Genomic DNA, 22,175 nt, shown 5'->3' on the forward strand with positions numbered 1-22,175 from the left:
GCTATGGAGGGGAGGAATTAGTAAAAACGCAGAAGTTGGAGTCTTTAAGGAATTGACTGGCTTTCAAATTCAGAAGTGTGGTTTCTGGAGTGAGCCCGTGGTCCATGGTCTGACTTTCAGAAGTCAAATGACTACCATAAAGAAAATAAGAGCACAGAAAGAGTGGCTGCAGTAGCAAGAATGGAGAGGAGAGGAAAGGGAGGGTCTTTCAGCCACAGTTTCCTTTAATAATGCAGAGAACAGAACCCCAGGTTTGCCTTGCTGACTGTTCGCGGGGTTCTTTCAGCCTCCACTGTCTCTTCTCTATCCCATTATCTGTGTTCTATGTCTATTGCATCCCCAGCCAAAGGTTTTTCCTGCTTAATCAGGTCCAGTCTCCTTGCTGTGCTATCAGTTCAGAAAGGCATACAGACAACCTGCGATGGCATCTCAGAGGAGGAAGACATTATCGCTGGTTGGTTGAAGGAACCGGGAGGAACTTATTTCATTGAATAGTCAAAAAATGTTCATCAAACTCCTACAAACTGCCAGGCACCTTCTGGGTGCTATGGAAATAACAGTGAAACCAACAGACACAAACTTATGCTCTCACAGAGCTTCACCTTTCTTTATTGGAGAGACAGATATTTTTTATATATATATATATATTTTATATATTTGTATAGGTATTATATGTCCCATCGTAGTCACTGCTCTGGAATCAAAACAGAGAAAGTAGTGCAGAGAGGTAGTTGCATCGTCGTATGAGGTGGTCAAGGGAGGCCTCCCTGAGAAACTAATGTTTCAGGAAAGAATCAGAATGGTGAAAAGACCACAGATGGTAGAGCTGTACGAGCTTGGAGAACAGTAACTAGATGAGGTCTGAGGTCCATGAGATAATAAGGAAATGGGCCTTAGAGGTTATCAGAAGGATGTTAGCTTTCAGTTTGATGAGGAGTCATTGAATGGTTTAAGCAGAGAAGTCATCATGTGATCAGATTTACCTTTTCAAGGGAACGTAGGAGGTACTGTGTTTAGAATAGTCCACAGAGAATGAGGGGAAAGGGTGGAAGAAGGTGGTTAGTTGGGAGGCTACTGCAGTAACCCTAGCGTTTGATGGCGGTTTGAACTAAGGTGGTAAAAGTGGGGGTGATGAAAAGCAGTCATATCCTAGGTATAGTCTTCATGGAAGATTCCTCAAATTGAAAGATTTGATTAAGAGCCACTATAAACTCTAGCAGTTAGAATGAAAATTCTGAATATCCTTCCTCAGGAGACCACAGCTTGACCTATTCTAGAATCTCCAGAGGTCCTTTTTTGACCTGGGCTGGGGGAGAAAGAGGCACATTATCACATCTGGCTATAAAAATGAAATATGTCCATCAAAGACAAGACATAATCTAGACCCAATTCTGTATAGATTTTTATAGTATTTTCTCCTAGATAATTGTGTGAATTATGGGGATTTTTTTAATTCATTGGTGTGAAGACAGTGATAATTTAAATTTTACTGCTATTCTAGTTACGAGTGGGTGTTGACATTTTTTATTTTATCGTGTGTGTGTGTGTGTGTGTGTGTGTGACACACACACGGAGCAGGGTGAGAGAAAAAGAAAAAGACTGAGCAGGCTATAGAGCTGCTGCTATTCTCTGGGTAATAAAAGCTTGAAATCCTACTAATGAGGTTAAAAAAAAAAAAACCTTAACTTTTTCTGTGTGCTTAATAATAGCACTGCCTACTCACATAACCAGAGTTCTTGGAATAATTGCCCTCTTTCTTACTCTATTTTTAGGGCCTAGAAAATTTGGGAGGACAGGAAAGTACCTTCAGGTGCAGAGCATTTCCATCTAAAAGCTCAATTCTAGGACTTCAACATTTGGCTCTAAACCATGTTAAATGTTTCCTTTCATGTGAAAGTGAAGGCTGGAACTGACATTCATCATTGGAGCTCTGAATGGCTCCTCTTTCAGTGAGAGGACAAAAGATTGATCCTTTGCTGCAGATTCCATCTTTCCCCAATTGGGGGATCTTCCTGTAATATTTTTTTCTGGTGCTTTTGTAGACACCATTTGTGTTTGCCAATAACAGAATTGAAGTGTTTGTGAAGCCATAGAATTTTATCAGAACGTTTAACTTTGAGGAGAAGGTGGAGTCTAAGGTATGATAAATGTTAATATTGTTAGAGCCCTCACTAAGAGTAGAAGTGTTTGAAATACATATATTTAGAAGGGTTTTTTTTTTTTTGTAGACCATTGGAATATTTAAGATGGATTTAAAATAGAAGGTACTGTGTGAGGTGCAGTAAAATTGTTCCTGTAAATTTCAACAATTAAATGAACATATACATTATAAGGTGGAGAAACACACTGATTAGAAAAAGGGAATATGATTAAATCAAAGCTTGTGCTAGAAATTGGTTGAATATCTGCATTGAGTTGCCAGAATTATTTTTGTGGAGGGCTATTTTGGGTAGGCAGTAACCTTTCTTCTCAGATATAGATTTTCACGTTGACTTTTAACATTTAGTCAATGATCGGCATGTACAGTCTTGAACATGTTCCGTCTCATCCTTTTACCTGTGCTTAAACTGCAAGGTTGAAAAGTTTAAAGTCATTTAATACAGGCTTAACAAACCATTGTGCTGCTTTCTTTCCTCTATCATTCTCTAGGTAGAAAATGGCTGAAAAATTACGGGCTTTCAGGGACAAAACAGTATCTGTAATATAGAGGAACATTTAAACATAGAATTAAAACATACAATTAAGATTAGTGACATATTTATATTGCTGCTTTTAGGAATGATTTAAAAGGGAAAATATGGTATCCCTAACAAATTACGAGAGAAAGAGTGTGTGTGTGCACGCGTGTGTGTGTGTGTATGTGTCTGTGTGCATGAAACAGACGTGGGCTTATGCTTACGAAGATCTTTTTGTACATGTGTTTGAAAGGTGACTGCAAGAATGAGTAAAATGAGTTGCATTTACATTTCTTCAGCTCCTCCACACTCCCTGATGCTAAACAAGATGCTGCAAGAATGGAAAATAGAACTTTCCGTGTAAACTTTGTAATCTAGTTCATAGAGAAATTGGCCAACAGCTACATACACCTAAAGGAAGAGGGAACATACATTTGGAGAAACATATTCATGTGTGCCAGTTCAAGAAGAAAGCAGCTAGCTCTTTGCCTTTGAAGATTTCAATATTCACTTTGCTGAAGGTGACCCTCTTAGATGCTTCCATAATTCAGATACATCAAATACATGATGGATCTTTATAAAATTCAATTTGTTATTTCAGTCTGGAAATGCATTATCTCTTCCTTAAAGAAAACAAATTGTGTAAGGACAGGTGATATTTTTTTTATCTCTGCCCAAAGATTCATCCTAGGGCTCAGAAATGCTAAAGGACTTTGTACAAGGAAATGAAGCTAAAAGCTTGCTACCTTAATTATAGGATACCAGATTCTGAAAGTTATAACAACTATTGTATTATATTGTATTATTTATATTTTAAGGGGACACCGAAAGCATAGAGGAGGTGTTAATTCTAGATAAAATCTGAAGTGATTTTTCCTCATCCTTTTCTCCAAATGCTTTAATCTTCTTCCTCCATCTTAAACTCTCCTGTGGTAGAGTAATGGCTGTCTCTGAGGAAAGGATTAGGGAAATCACTTAATCATTCATGCATGTGTAGGAATGCCAATGAATATATACTCTCTTTTAGGGGTATAGTTGCTTTGTGAACCAACTCTAATTACGGAAATCATTTTTTTCCCAAATCATTTTTCCCCAACTTCAGACACCATCTAGCATGGGAATTGGTGTATGTGAATGGTACCTTTCCTCATCAGACCTGAAATTATACTGAATGAGGGGTCATATACTCCATGACTAACTCAGCCCAGTACAGAGTAACATATAAGGTAGCTTTACTTAATCCATAAATTGTGAGCTTTCCTTGTAAAATTTTCCTTAACTCTATCATACCATTGTGTGTCATAAGAAATCGTCAGCTCAACACCTCAAATGATGCCTTCATGTATTAAAAGATGTGCCATTTGAAGCTGGGATAGTGATGCATTTTGTCCCCTGTGCTTCATTATGTGATGTATTAGATTATATCTCAAACACAATTTGTTTGCATGCTTCCAGGAGCTGTTGATCAGCAAGAGATGATTCCAAGTAAGAAGAATGCTGTTCTTGTGGATGGGGTTGTGCTGAATGGCCCTACAACCGATGCAAAAGCTGGAGAAAAATTTGTTGAAGAGGCCTGTAGGCTAATAATGGAAGAGGTGGTTTTGAAAGCTACAGATGTCAATGAGAAGGTAAAAATTAAAACCTGTAAGAAATTGCAGAAATGGGAAAGATAGATGTTCCCCAAATCAGTATGGCTGAATATAAGGGAAATGGGAAGGCCAAGTTTTTATTTCTTCTATGCCTTTGTCTCAAAAGGATGTCCAGATATAAAAGTGTAGGCTGTCCTTCAGGCAATTCCTGCTTTCCTTGAAGGGTTGACTCCCTCTGCCAGTCATCATTCATGGGAAGATTGACTGAGACCCTAGAGCTTAATCACATAAGGCCATGAAGCACAGGGATGAAACTCTCTGCCCTAGATAATAACATAGATAAGTAACCTGCTAATCTGACTTATGCAACTCTCTAATGCTCTTCACTCCCCATTTTCTAGTGCACACTCTTCATGTTGCTCATGAAAATCAAGCAAAAGATAGAAAAGGATGTGAAGATATTTTAAATTTATCTTAAGGTCCTTATCAAGAGCTTGTCTGAATTTAGCCTAGAAATCTTAGATGGTTAAGCCTGACTCCTTTATGGTACCAATTATTGATTATAGATTTCAAATTCAGGCTCAAATTCAATTCAAATTGATACTAGAACCGCTGCTAATGGCATCTACTCTTAAGAGTACTTACTGTGTTCTAAGGACTACTCCTTATGTATTTAATCCTTTCAAAAGCACTAAAAGGCAGATACTATTTACTACCCCCATTTTAGAGCTGGGAAAGTCAGGCAAAAAAAGAAATACCTTGCCCAAGATTATACACAAGTATCAGAGCTGGGATATGATCTGTACTCTTAACTACTCCATATGCCTCTTAAAATTACTGAATTATCCTTTATCACATTGGTTTTCATGTTGGAGGTAGATTATCACCAAATGTTGTAAGGAAGAGATTTTTATTCTAGTTATATTAGTTAGAAATAAATATCATTTTTAAGAGATTTTAAATGTGAGGTGATATTTATTCTGAAGTTTTGATCACATGCCTTTGGGAAAACTAATAGGAAAATAGATTGATGCATGAATTTGGAAGTTATGTTTAAGGCAAAATCCTGATGGTGTTTGGTATTTGCCTAGAGAGCATATGTATAATTACATAATTTCTGGTCTTCTCTGTACTTGTGAAATACTTTGGACCTGCTTTACTTTGGAGTACACTGTTCCTCTGGCAGGGTTTTTTTTATTGGCCTTTATTCAGTCATTAAATATTAACTGAGTATTAGCTATGAATAAGGCTTTATATTCAGCCCTAGAAATACAAAGAAAAACAATAGAAAGGCCCAGCTCTGAACAGAATTTATAATCTAATTGGAAGGATATGTTTTCATTAGAAAAGGCAGTGGGGGTTCCAGTAAGGATGTGAGAAATGCTTTGAGACTGGAGCAGATTTTTGGAATTTCACTCAGGAGTGGGTACTTTGAGCTCAGATGTGGAATGTAAAGGGCAAGTGGCAGGGGAAGAGAAAGGTTGGGTTTAGGGTACTCATTTCTGAGGAAGAAAGCAGGAAGGTCAATAATGGAAAGAACATTGCAAAAGGACAAGATGTATTTAACACAGCAAGGGGACCATTTTTTGCCCGGAAAAAAGGGCTCACACAGGGGACGAATAAGATGAGAAATGGAAGATCTTAAGATCCCAAGTTGTCAATGAAGGAACCACAAGTCAACCACAATGTAATATATGTGCAGGCTACCACGGGAAGTTGAATTGAAAGCTATGTTAGAGTTCAGGGAAGGAGGTGAAGTTTTGATACCACTAACTTAACCTACCTTGTTTGAGATCCAACAGAGCACCATTAAAAAGTAGCCTGCAGACACATACTCAAGCTTGATGCAATGATCACTGCTAGTTTCATTAGTAGAAAATTCTTCAGTCAGTTTTTAAAACTAAATTGTAATTTACATTCAGTAAAATTTACCCCTTTGGGGTGTGGTTCTATGAGTTTCAGAAGTCATAACTATTACTGCGACATGATGGAACTGTTCTATATCTATTAGAATAGTTATACAACTATTCTGTGCCCCTCTTTAATCAATTCTCTCCTTTCCTCTAGCCCCTGAAACCACTGATTTTCTTTCCCTGATACTTGCCTTTTCTAGAATGTCATATTGATGGAATTGTATTGTAGCAGCCTTTGAGTCTTGCTGTTCACCCTCAACAAAATGCATTTGAGATTCATCCATGTTGTTGAATGCACCAGTAGTCATTACTTTTGATTGTCTCAGGCATTTCCAATTTACCTCTGGCCTGTCATGGTTATAGCATCAGAGTTCAATTTCATACTACTTGCACAACTTGGTATTTCCTTCTGCTTCCCCCAACCTCCCAGTCTTTTCACTCCCTGGCTACTTCCCTATCTCTCTCCTCCCCTCCACAGCCAAAATTTTTAGAGATTATCTATACTCCCTCCCTCCCTTCTATTTCTTCACCTCCTACATCCTCACTTCAAAGCAATCTGGCCTCCGCCCCCACCTCTCTAAGTCAAGCTGCTCTTGCCAAGAACACCTCCTTGTTGATAAATTCCATGAGCACTTCAGTCTTTATCTAATTCGGCTTCTTAGCAGTGTTTGACAGTGGTGAACATCTCCTTCCTAAACATTCTTTCTTCTTTGTTATGGTAGCACTAAACTCTCAGGATTCTCCCTACCCCTCTGGCATATCCTCCATAGTACAGGCAAGCTCCTCTTCCTGTGTCCATTCGCAAGTGTTGGTGATGCCCAGAAAGATTCTGCTCCTCTCTTCTCTGCTGTAGGTTCTCTCTGCGCCACATCATCCACTGTTATATTATCATAGTATATCCCTGGAACTCTGTCCTCGATCTTTTGCAAGAGCCTCAGATCAACTGCTATATAACTTTTGGATATTCTGAAAGTGCCTTGTCCTAAACATGCTTACACCTCATCATCCCCACACCACCCCAAACAGATCCTTCTCCTGCTCTCCCCATTGCTGCCATCCAATCTTGTGTCTAAGCTGGAAACCTCGGAATGATCCTTGGCTCATGCATCTCACCCTCAAAATCTAACTGATTTTCAAGTTCTAGTGATTCTGCATTTTAAATATCTCTAAAAACTACATACTTAATACAGCATTGACCCTCATCCAGATCATCACCTTCTCTCGCCTGGTTTATTACAGCAAACTCTTATTTCAAATTTTATTTGGAATCTCCACATAACAACTAAAGCTATTGCCCCAAACACAAATATGATTCTTCCATTCCCCTGTCCTACACATTTAAATGGCTTCCTTAGAGCCAAGTCCAAACTCTGTAAATGTGTCACATAAAGTCCATTATGATCCGAGCCTTGTTTATCTCTGTTTATTCATTCATTTATTCAACACATCTTTATGGAGCACTATTATGTGCAGACTCTGTGGTAGTCACTTGGGATCAGTGAGCAAAAAGATCTACTTGTATGGAGATTATGTAGGATACAGTAAATAACAGTATATTAGAGGGTGATAAGTGCTTTGTAAAAAGGAAGAGTAGGAAAGGTTAAAGGGGATTGATAGAGGTAATGGTTAGATTTTAATTTTGGGTAAGGGAGGCAGGATTGCTGTTGAGAAAGTGACTTCTGATTTAAGCTTTGAAATAAGTGAGAGATTCGGTTATGAGGATATTTTGAAAAACGTTCTAGGCAGAGGGCACAGACAGTGCAGAGACCCCAGTATGGGAACATCCCTCATGTAGTTAAGAGCAGCAAGGAGGCCAGGGTGGCAGGAGCAGAGTCGGCCAGAAGGAAAGTACTCCCAGATGAGACTAGAGAAAAAATGAAACCAGGAGAAGCAGATCATAAAGGATCATTTTATGTCTTTGTAAGGACCTCAGGTTTTACTCTGAAAGAAATAGGGAGCCATCAGATGTATTTGAGTAGAGGAATGGCCATGGCTTAAGTTTAGGAGGATCATTCTGGCTGCAAGGTTGATAGCAGACTGCATAGGGAAGGGTACACGCAGAGAGAAAACTACTTCAGCATTCCTGTTTTATTTATTTCCTCTCCGTTTCTCAAAAATCCATGTTCTAACCAAACCAAATGTACTTGATTTTTCAGATGTGCCATAGGATCCGAATTTTTAATGTTTTTTAATTTTACTTTTGGTCTCTGTTACTTCTGTCACTTCCATCTAGAACCTCCCTAAACTTTACTTGGTTTACTCTACTCTTATTCTATGTAACAAGTTAGATTATCAGTGTCTCTAAGAAATCAGCCTTAACCTTGCAAATCTAAGATGGCACCCCTCCATTAGTGCCATCAACATCTACATTACTGTCATAGTTCTTTTCGTCTGAACTATAGTTGCATGTTTAAATCTCCCAGTGCCCAGACGTTGTAATGGTAGAGTCCATGTTTCTAACATCCTCTCAATACCTGGCTATGGTGGATACTCAATTTGGGTTGTGGTTGAATCTCCAGGTGTGTGAATGGAGGCCTCCTGAGCAACTGAAACAGCTTCTTGATTTGGAGATGAGAGACTCAGGCGAGCCACCCCATAGACTATTGGAACTCTGTCGGGATGTCATACGCTACAGCGTCAAAACTAGTAAGAACTTTAATTTACTTCCTTGATCTGTACCTCTGACAAGTTCTTATGTTTGTAAAGCATTTATTTACCTCTCAAAGCTGAGTATAGCGATATTTATGGAATGAGAAATCTGGATTAAAAAATTAGTGTTTCTGACGTTTTTGCAATGGTCCCTTTAATCCCTAATCCAGATCCACTGCGAAGGCCAAAGATAAGTTGATAGGAAAACTGTTGATGTTAGTGTTTGTATGTAAATATCCTCTTCTCCTTGCCAACACCCACATACTATTTGTAATCGAGATCACATATCACTGTTACTTATTTCTTATGTTAGACCAAAGTGGCAAATAGTATTTTAATGATATATGTTCGTTAAGGGATTTTAAGTCTTGATGGCCCAGAGTATGCAAAAAAACGTGTTCAAAAGGTATCTTTAATATAAATAGAAATAGATTTGGAAGACACTGATTAACTCTTAGCAGTTGGTAACTGCCAAACTATTTGATCAAATCTGGCAGTATCAAAAAATAAAAATAAAAAATAAAAGCCCTTAGATGGATATAAGACAAACGAATACATTCCAAGTTTTTGATGAGATTATTTCACAGTGATGTCATAACTGTGAACTTTCTACATGCAGTGATTGGACGTCAGTCTTACACTGAGGCGCATTCCAACTTACCTGTTAATATCCTGTTCATCCAGTGAACAAGTTTCAAAAATGGGAGAATAATCTTCCAAAATATTTCTCAGTGTAATGTAAAGGTAATCCAGTGCTTAAGACCATACAGGCATTACTTTGTAAATTCTGACACTGGACTAAATTTAGTGGAAAGAACATAATAAAATTCTGGCTAAAAACAATTGGAGTATATTCCCTTGGGAAAGTCTAGTGTATGTATCAAAAACCCAGTTAGCATTTCAAAAGCAGAGATATTTATCTTATTATTATAGTGCATGTCAAAAGTGTAGAATGACATTTAATGCAGTAGATTTTTCAGTTTACTGGATATTTTCCATGTTACCATGGAAATCAATCATAAATTAACACAGAACTAAAAAAAAGTATTAAAATTACTTGTAGCAGTGTCTGTTTGTTTTCTTTTTTTTGCCAGATCAGAGGAAGTTTTCCACGTTTAAGCTGAAAAGACATTTTCTTTTGAGACTTGTTTTTTATTGAACCCCTAGTTTAAAGAGAAAAAAAAAAAAAAAAACTAAAATAAATTAAAGCCAGATGCTGTAAGTTGTAATGAGAGGTCACCAAATTAAATGATTCCCAAATACTCAAATGTAGAAATAGACCTCCTGCCTATTTATTCTGTCATGCTGAGCTTCCTGTGATTGAGAATGTCAAGCCAGTTAGCCAGGTGTATGGTGTGATTATTCACATGGTATAAAGCCAAGAACCTTTATGAGACCTTTTATAGGAGGGGAAAAAATTAAAACTGGAACAAGATGTTGTTTGTCTCTTAAAGGCAATTGCATTTGAAGCAAATTGAATCAGAAGTGTACATAAGCCGCATAGTGAGTCACATCTTACTCCATCTACATACCGCCAGTCGCATGGGTACAATCTGAAAAATGAAAAGGCTGCTCAGTGCCATAGCCTGGGGTGAACTCTGTTGTAAGTGAAATGTATATGAAGTGAGAAGTTAATATTGATATTTTCAGAGAAAAAGGCAGTACCCTGTGATCCTTGGACAAACAGTGTTCAAATAATTATTTAAAGGGTTCTGGTTTGGGTCTGGGTTGTAAAAAAGAGGAGCAAGTAAATCAAAGCTCTTAAAAGACAACTCATATTTTACTTAGAAACATTGATCAGCAGAAAGGGCTCCGAGATGAGTCTTCAACATGTTCTTCCTTGTACATGATCCTGTTTTGGATTTTTTTGAGAATGGGGTATAATTATATTCAGTAAAATGCACAAATCATAATTGCTTGGCATGATGAATTTGTACCTAGCTGTGCATATGGAGCCATCACCTGGATCTAGATATAGACCAATTCTAGCACTCCAGAGGCTCTCTGAAGTCCCTTCCCAATCCATAATTCTTTCCACAAAGTACCTAGAATTCTAACCATCATCTCCTTAGCTTTGTTGATTTTGAACGCCGTATCAATGGAATTATGTTATATATAATTCTTGTGTGTCTTTCATTTTCTGAAAGATTCAGTTATGTTAATGCTGTATCAGTTTTTTTTTTTATTGCTGCATAGATGAATACTCCGTTTTAAATTTGCAGACCACCCAAGATTTTTCAACCAATTGTATGCTGGACTTGATTACTACTCCTTGGTGGCCCGATTTATGACTGAAGCATTGAATCCAAGTGTGTAAGTGCCATGCTATAGAAATTTCACACCAAATGTGGATTAGAGACTTTTTAGATGACATTTTATTTCAAAATTTTCTATTTAATGGTTTCTTTTGCATAGTGCCATCGCAAATAATGGAATAGTTTTATGATACTTATCAGATTCAAATAGCTGTTTGATTTAAATAGTGGTACTGTGAGATGGAAAAGGCAATTATTATCTCCACTTAACAGATGAGAAAATGGAGTGGGCAATTTTTTATTTGTTCCTGCATGAAAAGCCATTTTCTATGCTAAGTGATGGAGAGACAAATTGAACAAATAAACCTTGACTCTGCCCTCATAGAGCATAATATCTGGTATAAAAATGCTAATCGAAGTGGTCCACAAAAATTCATGTAAAATCCAAACTCTCATCTGAAGGAAAAGTACAAAGTGTTCTAACTATTAATACGAATGGGGCAATTCTTCCTAGTTGGAAGCTCAGGAAAGTGTGCTCTGCAGAGGTGACAGTAGGCACTGAAGAATAAGTGTTATTAAGTAATACGGTGAGGGATGAGTTCTAAATAGACAGAATGACGTGTATAAAGGCTCTGTGGTAGGACACAGCATGCCATTCTCTATGAATTGGAAGGTCAGTGTGGGTATAGCTGAGAGAGTTACAAGGACTGTAGTGGAGAATAAGACTAGAGAAAGAGAGAGAAAGACAGGAGCCAGATATACAGGGCGCAGGTGACCATGTTTATGAGTCATTCTAAATTTAACAAAAAGCCATTGAGGGTTTCTAAATCACTAGGTGCCATTTGCTTATTGAAAATATCTCTAAAAGTATAAATAGGTTGGAGAGGACCCGTTAGGAGGGCATTACTTAGTCAAGTGAGAGAGGAAAGTAGCTTGGACTTGAAGTAGGAATAGAGCGGGAAAGAATGAGTTCAGAAAATAAAACAGAAAGGACGGGATACACATCTTGGAAATAATGGTAGGATGGAGAAGGTTTCTGGGACAATGGCTGGGTTTCTGGCTTTCATAGCTGGGTACATGGTCATATCATTCATAGAAATAAGAAGCACTGGGAGAGGGAACTGGTTTTCAAGTACATGGTGAAGGAGGCAAGAGCAAGCAATCCATTTTCAGTTGTGGGCATTTGAGTTTGCAGTGACTTTAAAATACCCAAGAATACATAGGAACTAAGCTGAGAAATATATGGGCCTGGAATTCTGATGTCTATATGAAAGGTATAAATTTAAGAATTATCAGTGAAATGATGGTAATTGAAATGGTGGACGTGGATGAGATTTCCTATGTCAGTGATTCAACACCCTGACTATTCATGAGAACCACTTGAGAATTTTATAAAAATGTATTGATACCTGGGTACCAACTCAGGCCAATTAAATCTGAATTTCTGTGGCTGTGCCCCATGCATTGATATATTTACAAAGTTCAACAAATGATTTCAATGGGAAGCCAAGATAAAGAACCGCTGCCCAGGGGACAGAGTATAGAGTGGGGAGAGAAGAGGGCTCAAGACTGGGCGTTGAGGACATCTAACCTTTAATGGTTAGGAAGAACAGGGTCAGCTTACAATGGCGAGAATAGAAAGAAAAAACTAAAAGGCTAGCTGTGGCAGCCATGAGGAGAGTGTGCCTAGTGTCACATGTTGTTGAATATTCAACTAAGAGCCTAAACAGCGTCCACTGGATCAGCTACATGGACGTCACTGGCAACTTTAGGGATGTTTTGTTGGAGAGATGAGAGCAGATACCAGGTTACAATTAGTTACACAGTGAGGGTAAGTCAGAAGAGACAGTAAAATTACATACCTTTCTCAATCTTTTCTTGTATATGCCAGGTTTTCTAACTCTTCATCTAAGTTCAAAAATCTCTAAATATTTCAGATTAAAGAAGTGTTAAATTGCTGCTAAGCTAAACCATCCACTCAAAATATGCCAGCCCACGAGTGTGTTCTATCTTGTCTTCCCCTCCACCTCCAAGCTGATTCCTAGGTTTATAATTGAGCCAGTTTTCAAAGACAGGCTTAATACTTTTATTTTGAACAAGTGAATAACTATTTTATATATATTTGTAGGTTCACATAAATATATATGCTTTCTTTTCACACTTTTGGTGTATGTACACTGGTTTCATAACATGGTTGAAAAACAGAATCTTTTTTTTTTTTTTTTTTTTGAGACAGAGTCTTGCTCTGTTGCCCAGACTGGAGTGCAGTGGCACAATCTCGGCTTACTGCAACCTCTGCCTCCCAGGTTCAAATGATTATCTGCCTCAGTCTCCTGAGTACCTGGGATTACAGGCCCCCGCCACCATGTGGCGCTAATTTTTGTAGTTTTAGTAGAGATGGGGTTTCACCATCTTGACCAGGCTGGTCTTGAACTCCTGACCTCATGATCCACCCATCTCAGACTCCCAAAGTGCTGGGATTACAGGTGTGAGCCACCTCACCCGGCCGAATCTATATTTGTAAGATGGCATAATGTCTGTAGAGTTCTTGACACATATGTAGGTGATAAATAGTAGGTGATACATAGATGACCAACTTTTATGCCTCAATCCCAAAGTTTTCCTTTCCAGATGTTAAAATAATTGCATTAAATTCTGTGACTATAAATCTAAATGTGTCTGCTTACACATTTAGAGTACACATTTATTCAGATACAATTTAATGTAATCCCTTAATTGAAAAGGAGATCATAGATATATAGTCACCCTCAAGTTGTCTGGAGATAGAGAAAATACTCAAACACTACCAAACAAGGCATGGTGACTGTTGCAATGTGGGTTCCCAGGAATGCTGCTCTAGATGGTGTTTAGTGAGCGGGATGTTTATTAAGGATTACCCTTGGGATCAACATGAGTGACCTGGGGAGGAGGAGGAGGATGCAAGAAAGGGCAGGGATAGGAGGCAAGTTGCCATGCAGCCTCCATTGCAATCTTGGCTGATGCTCGGAGATCTCTGGAACTACAGTGGCCCTTCAAGACTGGTCTGCAGTTGGGCCCAGACAGCCAGGCCTTTACATCTCCACCAGTCATCTGGTGTAGACCATCACAAGAAGGGGTGTGACCCTGGAGGAGGTAGCTCCCTGCAGCTGAGGCAATTTCTAAAGGGGCTAAAACAGCAATGCTCTGAGACAACAGCATTCCAGCCCGAGCAACAAATCCTACACTGACAAGGGATTTGGGTAGTGCTTTGCAGTAAAATTATCACGTAAGAGATGTCTCACAGAACACTCGTCATTTATACAGAGAGTGTAGAGGAAACCCTGGTTCAGGTGGAGTAGTCTCCACTTAGAATATCTAGAGGGGACTGTTAGCGTACTCACGATAGTAATCTGATAAAACCTGGTTACGATAGTAATCTGATAAAACCTGGTTACCATGACAATGAATTTTCTTTGACCATCAACAGCATCCAAGGCAGTATTCCAAGCATCCAAAGAGTGAAATGGCCACTGCCCATGGCTAATACATAAGATGCAAATGCATTGCCTTTATCTCTCCTCATGGAATTGAGGTTTTTCTAGAAAGTAAGACTGCTGCAGCAGCTTGCAGATCCCTAAGGCCACAAGCTATTGGCACTTATCTAACTATGACTAGTGCTGTCACTAATGGAGTAATTCTCTATTTTCAATGGATAAATTTCCAAAGACTGCCTACACTTCAGCAGCCACTTGGTTTAATAGAACTCTGTGTGCATTTCTTGGGACACCAAAGGAATGTTTTGACTCTAGTCATAGAAGTGAAGTGTTTTTTATATCCATCTAGTTATACGTATGAGGTGTCCCCAGTGTTTCTGTTAGTGGAAGAAGCGGTTCTGAAGAAAATGATTGAATTTATTGGCTGGAAAGAAGGGGATGGAATATTTAACCCAGGTGAGTACAATTAGTTATATCAATCTTCCAATACAAACACATAAAAATTTACCTATATGAGGAACAACTCCTTACAGATTTATATATGACAAAAAGTTGGATATTAATAATTCTACTTGCTAAGAATCTAGGCTTATGCCTTTCTCCAGAGTGATCACATTTTGTATTAATGCTAAATAAGTGACATACATACTTCATGAATGAGATGCCTACAATTTAGGATTCATATCTAACAAATGAATTGATCAGTTGCTGGAAGTTTGGAAAGGCTATAAGTCCTCTAAATTTTAAAATCAAATTTTACTTGAGAAGATTTCTGAATTACATTTGTTTATCCTGTAGTCCTTTTTTGGAGCCAGAGACCAACAAATATTATTTCAATTTTATTGATTAGGTGACAGAAAGAATATTAACTATGGAGACCTAGGTACTGACTCTAAGTCCAGAGCTGACAGATTGAGACTTTTGGTTTGAAAAAAACCCTGTCATGAAAATACACCAAAATTTATCTTTTTTTCTAAGAATAAAAGTTCTGGAATTAGAGATTAGGGTATGCAATAAAATCTTCAGAGTAGTGGGAGCAGGGAGGTCGCTGCTCATGTGCTTTTCACAGTGATTTTTCATTAGACTAGGGCAGCCATGGCCATCCATGCTTTCCACTGTATTCAGCATTTTGTGAGCTACAACTTCATGCTACAAATATGCCATTTTAATTTTGTTTTTGCAGGTGGCTCAGTGTCCAATATGTATGCAATGAATTTAGCTAGATACAAATATTGTCCTGATATTAAGGAAAAGGGGCTGTCTGGTTCGCCAAGATTAATCCTTTTCACATCTGCAGAGGTAAAAATTATTTTTTGTGTTGAATATAGATTTTCTGAGAATGCATTTTAAGAGGGCTTGTTTGAGGACTCCTGATGCGATTTTGTCCTATACCCATGTGACTGATATGCTGCAGTATAACATAGTATTTCATTCCAAAGTAAATTCTAAGGAGTTTGATGTTGTAACGCTTGGTCCAATTGTGTGTAATTACCTTTATTTAAAGTGTATAGTCTGTAAAAACATTTTAAGAAAAGAATATTTAATTTGAAAGTGCTATCTCTGTGAATCTCTTTTTTTTGAGTGTCTTATTTGTCAGTATTTAGATGAACACTACAGATCTCAGCTATGTCTTCTACTCACATTTCCTTGTAAAATGATTGCTTTGATTGGCTAATATAAGGGATGTGTATCTTTTCCAGGGAAAAGGAAGATATACAGTAACAATGAAAACACACACACACACACACACACGCAGAAAGAGAGAGAGAGAGAGAGAGAGAGAGAGAGAGAGAGAGATTTTGCGGTGGCAAAAGAGATTGTGTTCTCAATCTCTTATATTTTACTCTCTACTCAAGTAGGAAGTCAGATGGTGGATAAGTGCATTGGCTTTGAGTTAGGCTGCCTGGATTCAGTCCCTGCCTCTGCCACTTACTATCTGAGTAACCTTGAATGAGTTAATTTCTCTGAGCCTCAGTTTCCTAAATTTGTAAAAATAAGTTTATCGTTTAGCTCTTATAACCAACAAATCACCCCAAATATACAGTTATCATTCCATAACTGTATATTATCTCTTGTAAGTCTCAAGGTAGCTGGGCAAATTTGCTGCTCTTGGCTGGGCCCCCTTCCACGTCTAGGGGTTGGCTGACTGATGGCCCATCTATGAGTGGCTCAGCCTGGATGATTCCAGCGATGCCTCTCTGCTCCATATGTCTCTCATTCTCCAGGTCAGTCTAGGTGTGTCCTCATGGCAATGGCGCAGGTATAAAAGGGCATGGCAACACATCAGGTCTCTTGAGTCTTAGCCTCAGAACCGGCCATTGTTACTTCTGCCTCATTTTCTTGGCAAAGTCCCATCTGTGAGCCCAGATCCAAGATGTGGGAAGACAGACCCCACCTCATGGGGAGACTTGCCGTAAACTCACCAGGCAGAGGATTTGAATACATGGAACAGAGTACCACTGGAACCACTAGAACAATCCAGCAACCACGTGGTAGTTGATTAGTGAGTTTTGGCAAATGTTAAATGAGTAATTGCATGTAAAGTAGCATCTGGGACATAATAGATTTTTTTAAATATTAAATATAATTGTTACTAGGAGAATGATCCAGCTACAACAAGGTGGGCAGAAGTAGATGGCACAGCTTAAGTGCATCCTTTATATGGAAGAGACTTTTTCCCTTTCCTGTTCTTGTGTGACTCCAGTGGATGCCTCTGTCTATTCTACCACTGCTTCATCACCCAGGTTCTTGGCAGAATGAGTTTAGCTTCTTACCTTCTGAGGTAATACCAGGTATCCTGTCACTAACATGAAGTGGGCAAAATAAAAAACTGAGGGTTTGTTATTTCCAGCTGGGCTTTCCTGTATCTATCATTTTCTTCTAAATACAAAAGTTAGTTTCTTATTGCAAAAGGACCAATTGTGCACTAATTTCTCCTCAGTAGGAGAAAATATGACCACTCTCATGTTTTCCTCTTGCCCTGTCTGACCTTTGCTCTGGTTCTTTCAGCACTAAGTGCAAAGTGGGAGTTGAGTGATGGGAGGCAACTGGGAGGAATCATCTAGCGCCTGAGATTCTTAACTCAGCCATTCGAGGCTCTTGTTCATAAGACATTCTTTCTGTACCAAGAGAAGAATGTTTGGTAATATGGACAGCTGGAAAAAAGTACCTGATTATTTGGGATTATTATGGAATAGAGTTTCCTTCTTCATGCTTCAGCCCTGGATATTTCAATGTGAGGGACCCCAGTGGATCATAAATGCAGAGTCTCTTCTGCATTCAAACTGCTATTTCCAAGCATGGGAAAGCTGATTAAATGGCACCCTGGTTATCAGCTCAGGTTTTTCACTTTTGCCTTTTTCATTCTTTATTTGGTTTAAAGCTTGCTGGAGTTCTTCTGGAATAATTACCATGGAAAGGGGAAAGATATTATGTGGAAGCCTAGAATAAAGATGATGCCTGGGAAAGATCAGTAACAGGTGGGGCTTGTGAATTGGGAGTGAAAAGAAAGTGAAACCTTATGTAGTTGTGAAACCAGAACTAAGTGGTTTTCAAAAATTTTCCAAATAGAGGCAAAATATATGCCTTGGCTAACATGCCAGCAGAAGCTGGAGCCAGCAAAACCAAGAACTAGGTGTGAATTCCACAGAAAAATTACATCACTTCGAGCACACTGTAGCCTGGAATTTATATTTTCACTCCATTGGTTGAAACATTACTTTGCAGCTCATTCCTTTTCCTGCTCTCTCGAAGAGTCTAGTTATAGCATTTGCACTATTTTAATTCATATTTTATTGACTGCCTTTACTGCTTATCACAACAAATCAGTCTATTTCATTAAAGAATTAAAGAAGGTTGTGTTTACTAAACAGTCTTAAACGCTGCGTTAGTTTTTTTTGCTATATCTCCCTTATTTCCTTTTAGGGGTTTGGTCCATGGCCCAGTACTGTTCTATTAGGTGATCTTTTCCAGTTTTTGTGCTACCCCAAATTACTCCATCTCTGTCTTGCACCATCAAGTGCAGAATATACGTACCCACCACTGAAGGTGTTTTTGCATGCGTTAGGCTTTTATTTTAATTCTACTATTGATAGAGACCTGCAAGATCACGACAAAAACCTCTGCACTGTCAGTATATCCAAGGTTGCCTATCTAGTGCTAAATGGGAATCTAAGAGAAGGGAACTTTTGGAGAAATAAAAGTAATAAATCTATGACTTGGTTTGTACTTTGATATAAATTCCATGGGTGTATAGAAATCCCAAGTTTGTAAAGTTCCTGTATATTTCAGATGACTTCTGGAATTAGCATAAAGTAGTGATCATGATTTGCCACTAAAAAGCAAGGGTGAAAAAGAAACTCTTACCTCCCAGGCCAGTAATCAATGGCCTAGCTCCTCTCTAGCAGGGCTTGGGCTAGGAGAAGCAAGTGAGGTAGGTATCTAGGGTGTGTCTCAGTGTCATGCCTCTAAATTGTGCACCCTAAGGTGCCTCCTTCACTTCCTCCTGATCGCTGAGTGAGAGCTGAGGTTGAGTTGCGATGGGATGTGATTGCAGGTCTTCTCCACAGGCAAGCAGGTGCTTCGTAGGACATCTCGCAGAGCATGAGTCTGGGTTCAGTCTATCTGGCTTCTGGTTCTGGCCTCTTTGGGAATTAAACCAGCTGTGTGTTCTTAGAGACATCCCCTGGAAACTCTTTTTCTTCATTCTCTAAAATGTAACATTTATATACCCCGTTCTCTCTACCAGCTAACTTGAGAATCAAATTAGTCAGCATTGGAGTCCAGGTGTCCAGGGCACAGTGTACACTGAGGAGAAAGCAGCAGTTCATTGAGCAGCTCAAGGTCATAGAAAAAAAATCCTTGTGGGAGCCAGAAAGTAAAACTCCTGCTCAATGCTGTCTTTCATGTAGGCACTTGCCATTTTATCTTTATAGAAAGGAACACCCACTGAGAGTTTTTTCGTCTTCTGTAGATTTATGAAACCTATGGGGAGGTTGGGTCTTAGAACAACCGACTTATCTTTTGCCAGTGATAGAAACAGCCACTGTTTGTTTCTAAATGCAGTTGTTACTTTTGAATTCCAGCCTTCTAGGTTTTTCCTTTCCTTGAAACTACTCAGCATGTCTGAAGCATCACCTTCTTTTGTTCCCCTTCCAGGACTCTTCCTTCTCTGAAGCTTTCAGATATTTAAACTTCAGTTTTGCAGATTTTTTTTGATCTATCTCAGATTGACATTGGGTTGTATTTTGCACTGAGGTACTTAAAGAGAGCTCCACTATTCTTATTCTGATTACAAGTTTTTTATTCAGCAGATTCATTGGTTGGAGATATTTTGCTATTTCTCAGGGGGAGAGCATTGTGATTTTCCTTATAGGTAGATATCAGTGGGATAGACTAGCATTTATCATTATGAAATCAATAGCTGTTTGGTTGCCAGAGCCCAACTCTCTGGTGAGAAATAACTCACCCGAGCTATGTCACCTTAGCTATGGCAGGCAGGTTACCACCAACCAGCATAGGCTGGTGGAGCAAGTAGAGAATTAATTACACTTTCATGTACATCATTACTCTTCAGTATGCATATGGTCTTGTAACAACCTGAAATAAAAGCATCCTATAGGCATTTTGGACAGGTCCTATTTGATATTTGGAAATTAATTATTTAGAACTGTTTCATTGTTCCTGATGTTACTTCTCCATTTATTTTTACAGAGTTAAAAAAAGAGCTCCCAATAAAACTCTCGACAAAAGAAGGAAAAAAAATTACCACATTTGAGGGAATATATCAAGTGAAGTGTGAAGGCATGACTACTCTTTTAATGTATTCATACCTACAAATTACTAAGATTTTCTTTGGTACAATGATGTCCTTTAGCACCCTCATTTTTCTGGGATGAAAAAGAATTAATTGACCACCTGTCCTCACTAATGTATGAAAAGCGACATATTCATTGTTTGCATGCTAATTATTTTATGGGCTTCATGTAGTAGAGAAGGCCCAATAATGTAAAGCACACACTACTATTTATCAATATGAAATAGACCAGACTTAATTCCATATTCACCTGTTAGCCTCACTCATGCCATAGCTGAGTAGGTTTGTCTATTAGTACTCTCGTTCTTATGATTTTAGCCACATTCTTGTGTGTTTAATTTCAGTCTTGTGTTCAGTATTAAACCAGATTGGTCAAGTGTCTGATCAGCACCTACAACTCATTGTTTGCTCTAAGAAATAATTAAATTCCTCTCTAGCCTGTGATTGCAATCTTTGAGATAGAGTCATGCCCTCTCCTTAGCGGGTTTCAAAGTCAGCAGTGGACTAGATTCTAAATTTCCATTAATACTAAGTCTTAGGGGTAGCATCAGGAGAAACTTTACTTTTCTCAATGGGATGGAAAACAACAGCCTCCAGTGTCCTGGTTTGTTCCATGTGCCAGGCTCTGTGCTAAGCCCTTTACATATATTATTAACCCACTTATCACAAGCAGATGGAGTAGGCATTATTGGCATGATCCCTTTAAAGATTAGGAAATTGAGGCTTGGAGAGTGTATATTATTTATTCAAGATTCCACAGCTGTAACTGGAATACTTGACATTAAATCTTGGTTTCTCTGACCCCAAAGTGGATGTTCTCAACCACTATGCTAAGGAGCTCAATTAAATTACTTTTTTATGCAATGATGTCCCAAAGACTATGCTCAGCCATACTGACTTTCATCTGCCTCTGATAATAAGCAATGCTTTTCTTGTGCCATGTATTCATGTCTCTCCGTTCCCCACTGTCCCTTTTAATTCAGTGTCATTACTCCATGAAGAAGGCAGCCTCTTTTCTTGGGATTGGCACTGAGAATGTTTGCTTTGTGGAAACAGATGGAAGGTAATGGGGACAGGATCCGGAAGCCTGGTGGGTGGAGGGAAAAATTCATACGGTTTATAAAGCAGTATCATTGTCTGTTAACTACAAAACATAACTGAAAGTCTCAAATCTTTGTCCCTTAGAGGTAAAATGATACCGGAGGAACTGGAGAAGCAAGTCTGGCAAGCCAGAAAAGAGGTGAGAGGGGAGAAAGCAAGAGGGAGAGTTAACGTGTGTGTGCGCGCGCGTGCGCTTATGAGAGAGACAGAATAGCAAGGAGAGAATGCAAACAGCCAAAACCATTTCTGTGTGTGGGAGAGAGAAGAGAGCATGTTGGAATTAAAATAGGAAAACTCATTTACAGATGTTCTATTTCCAAGTGCTTGGCTCTCCATGTTCTGTGGAGTTTCCCGGATATTCATGTTCCCAGGTAGCTGGAGCCTATTAAAACAATGAAATCACCCGTATTCAGGATTCTTGGCTAGAAGAAGCTCTAAGGATGAACCCAGTCTCTCCAGCAGGGCCCCAGCATCTCCTCTCCTTATAACTCCTCCCTCTGAGAAATCTGCAGGACAAACCGATTTTCTCTGGGCTGCATTCAGGGTGATTCCTGATTTCTTGACCAACCTATTCTCCCAGGTTGCTTCCAACCCAAAAACCCATCTATTACTATCACCCCCCTGTTGGGTCTGTATCTAGTAGTTCAGTGGCAGAATGTCCTTTCTTCCTTAGCTGCTAGAACATATTAAAACTGAAATATTGGA

General features: G+C 38.8%; 1 protein-coding gene across 1 annotated transcript in view; it reads left to right on the plus strand.

Annotated features, from left to right (window-relative positions):
- Positions 1-22,175, plus strand: part of GADL1 (glutamate decarboxylase like 1) — a 166,015-nt gene that overhangs the window by 29,151 nt on the left and 114,689 nt on the right. The window contains exons 2-8 of the mRNA XM_015132407.3: positions 4,131-4,303; positions 8,697-8,823; positions 11,049-11,139; positions 14,904-15,010; positions 15,738-15,853; positions 21,353-21,432; positions 21,555-21,609. Of these exons, the coding sequence (XP_014987893.1) occupies positions 4,131-4,303; positions 8,697-8,823; positions 11,049-11,139; positions 14,904-15,010; positions 15,738-15,853; positions 21,353-21,432; positions 21,555-21,609 (749 nt within the window). The remainder of the gene's footprint in view (positions 1-4,130; positions 4,304-8,696; positions 8,824-11,048; positions 11,140-14,903; positions 15,011-15,737; positions 15,854-21,352; positions 21,433-21,554; positions 21,610-22,175) is intronic.

The sequence above is a fragment of the Macaca mulatta genome, chromosome 2, assembly GCF_049350105.2.
Source record: "Macaca mulatta isolate MMU2019108-1 chromosome 2, T2T-MMU8v2.0, whole genome shotgun sequence".
Lineage (NCBI taxonomy): Eukaryota > Metazoa > Chordata > Mammalia > Primates > Cercopithecidae > Macaca > Macaca mulatta.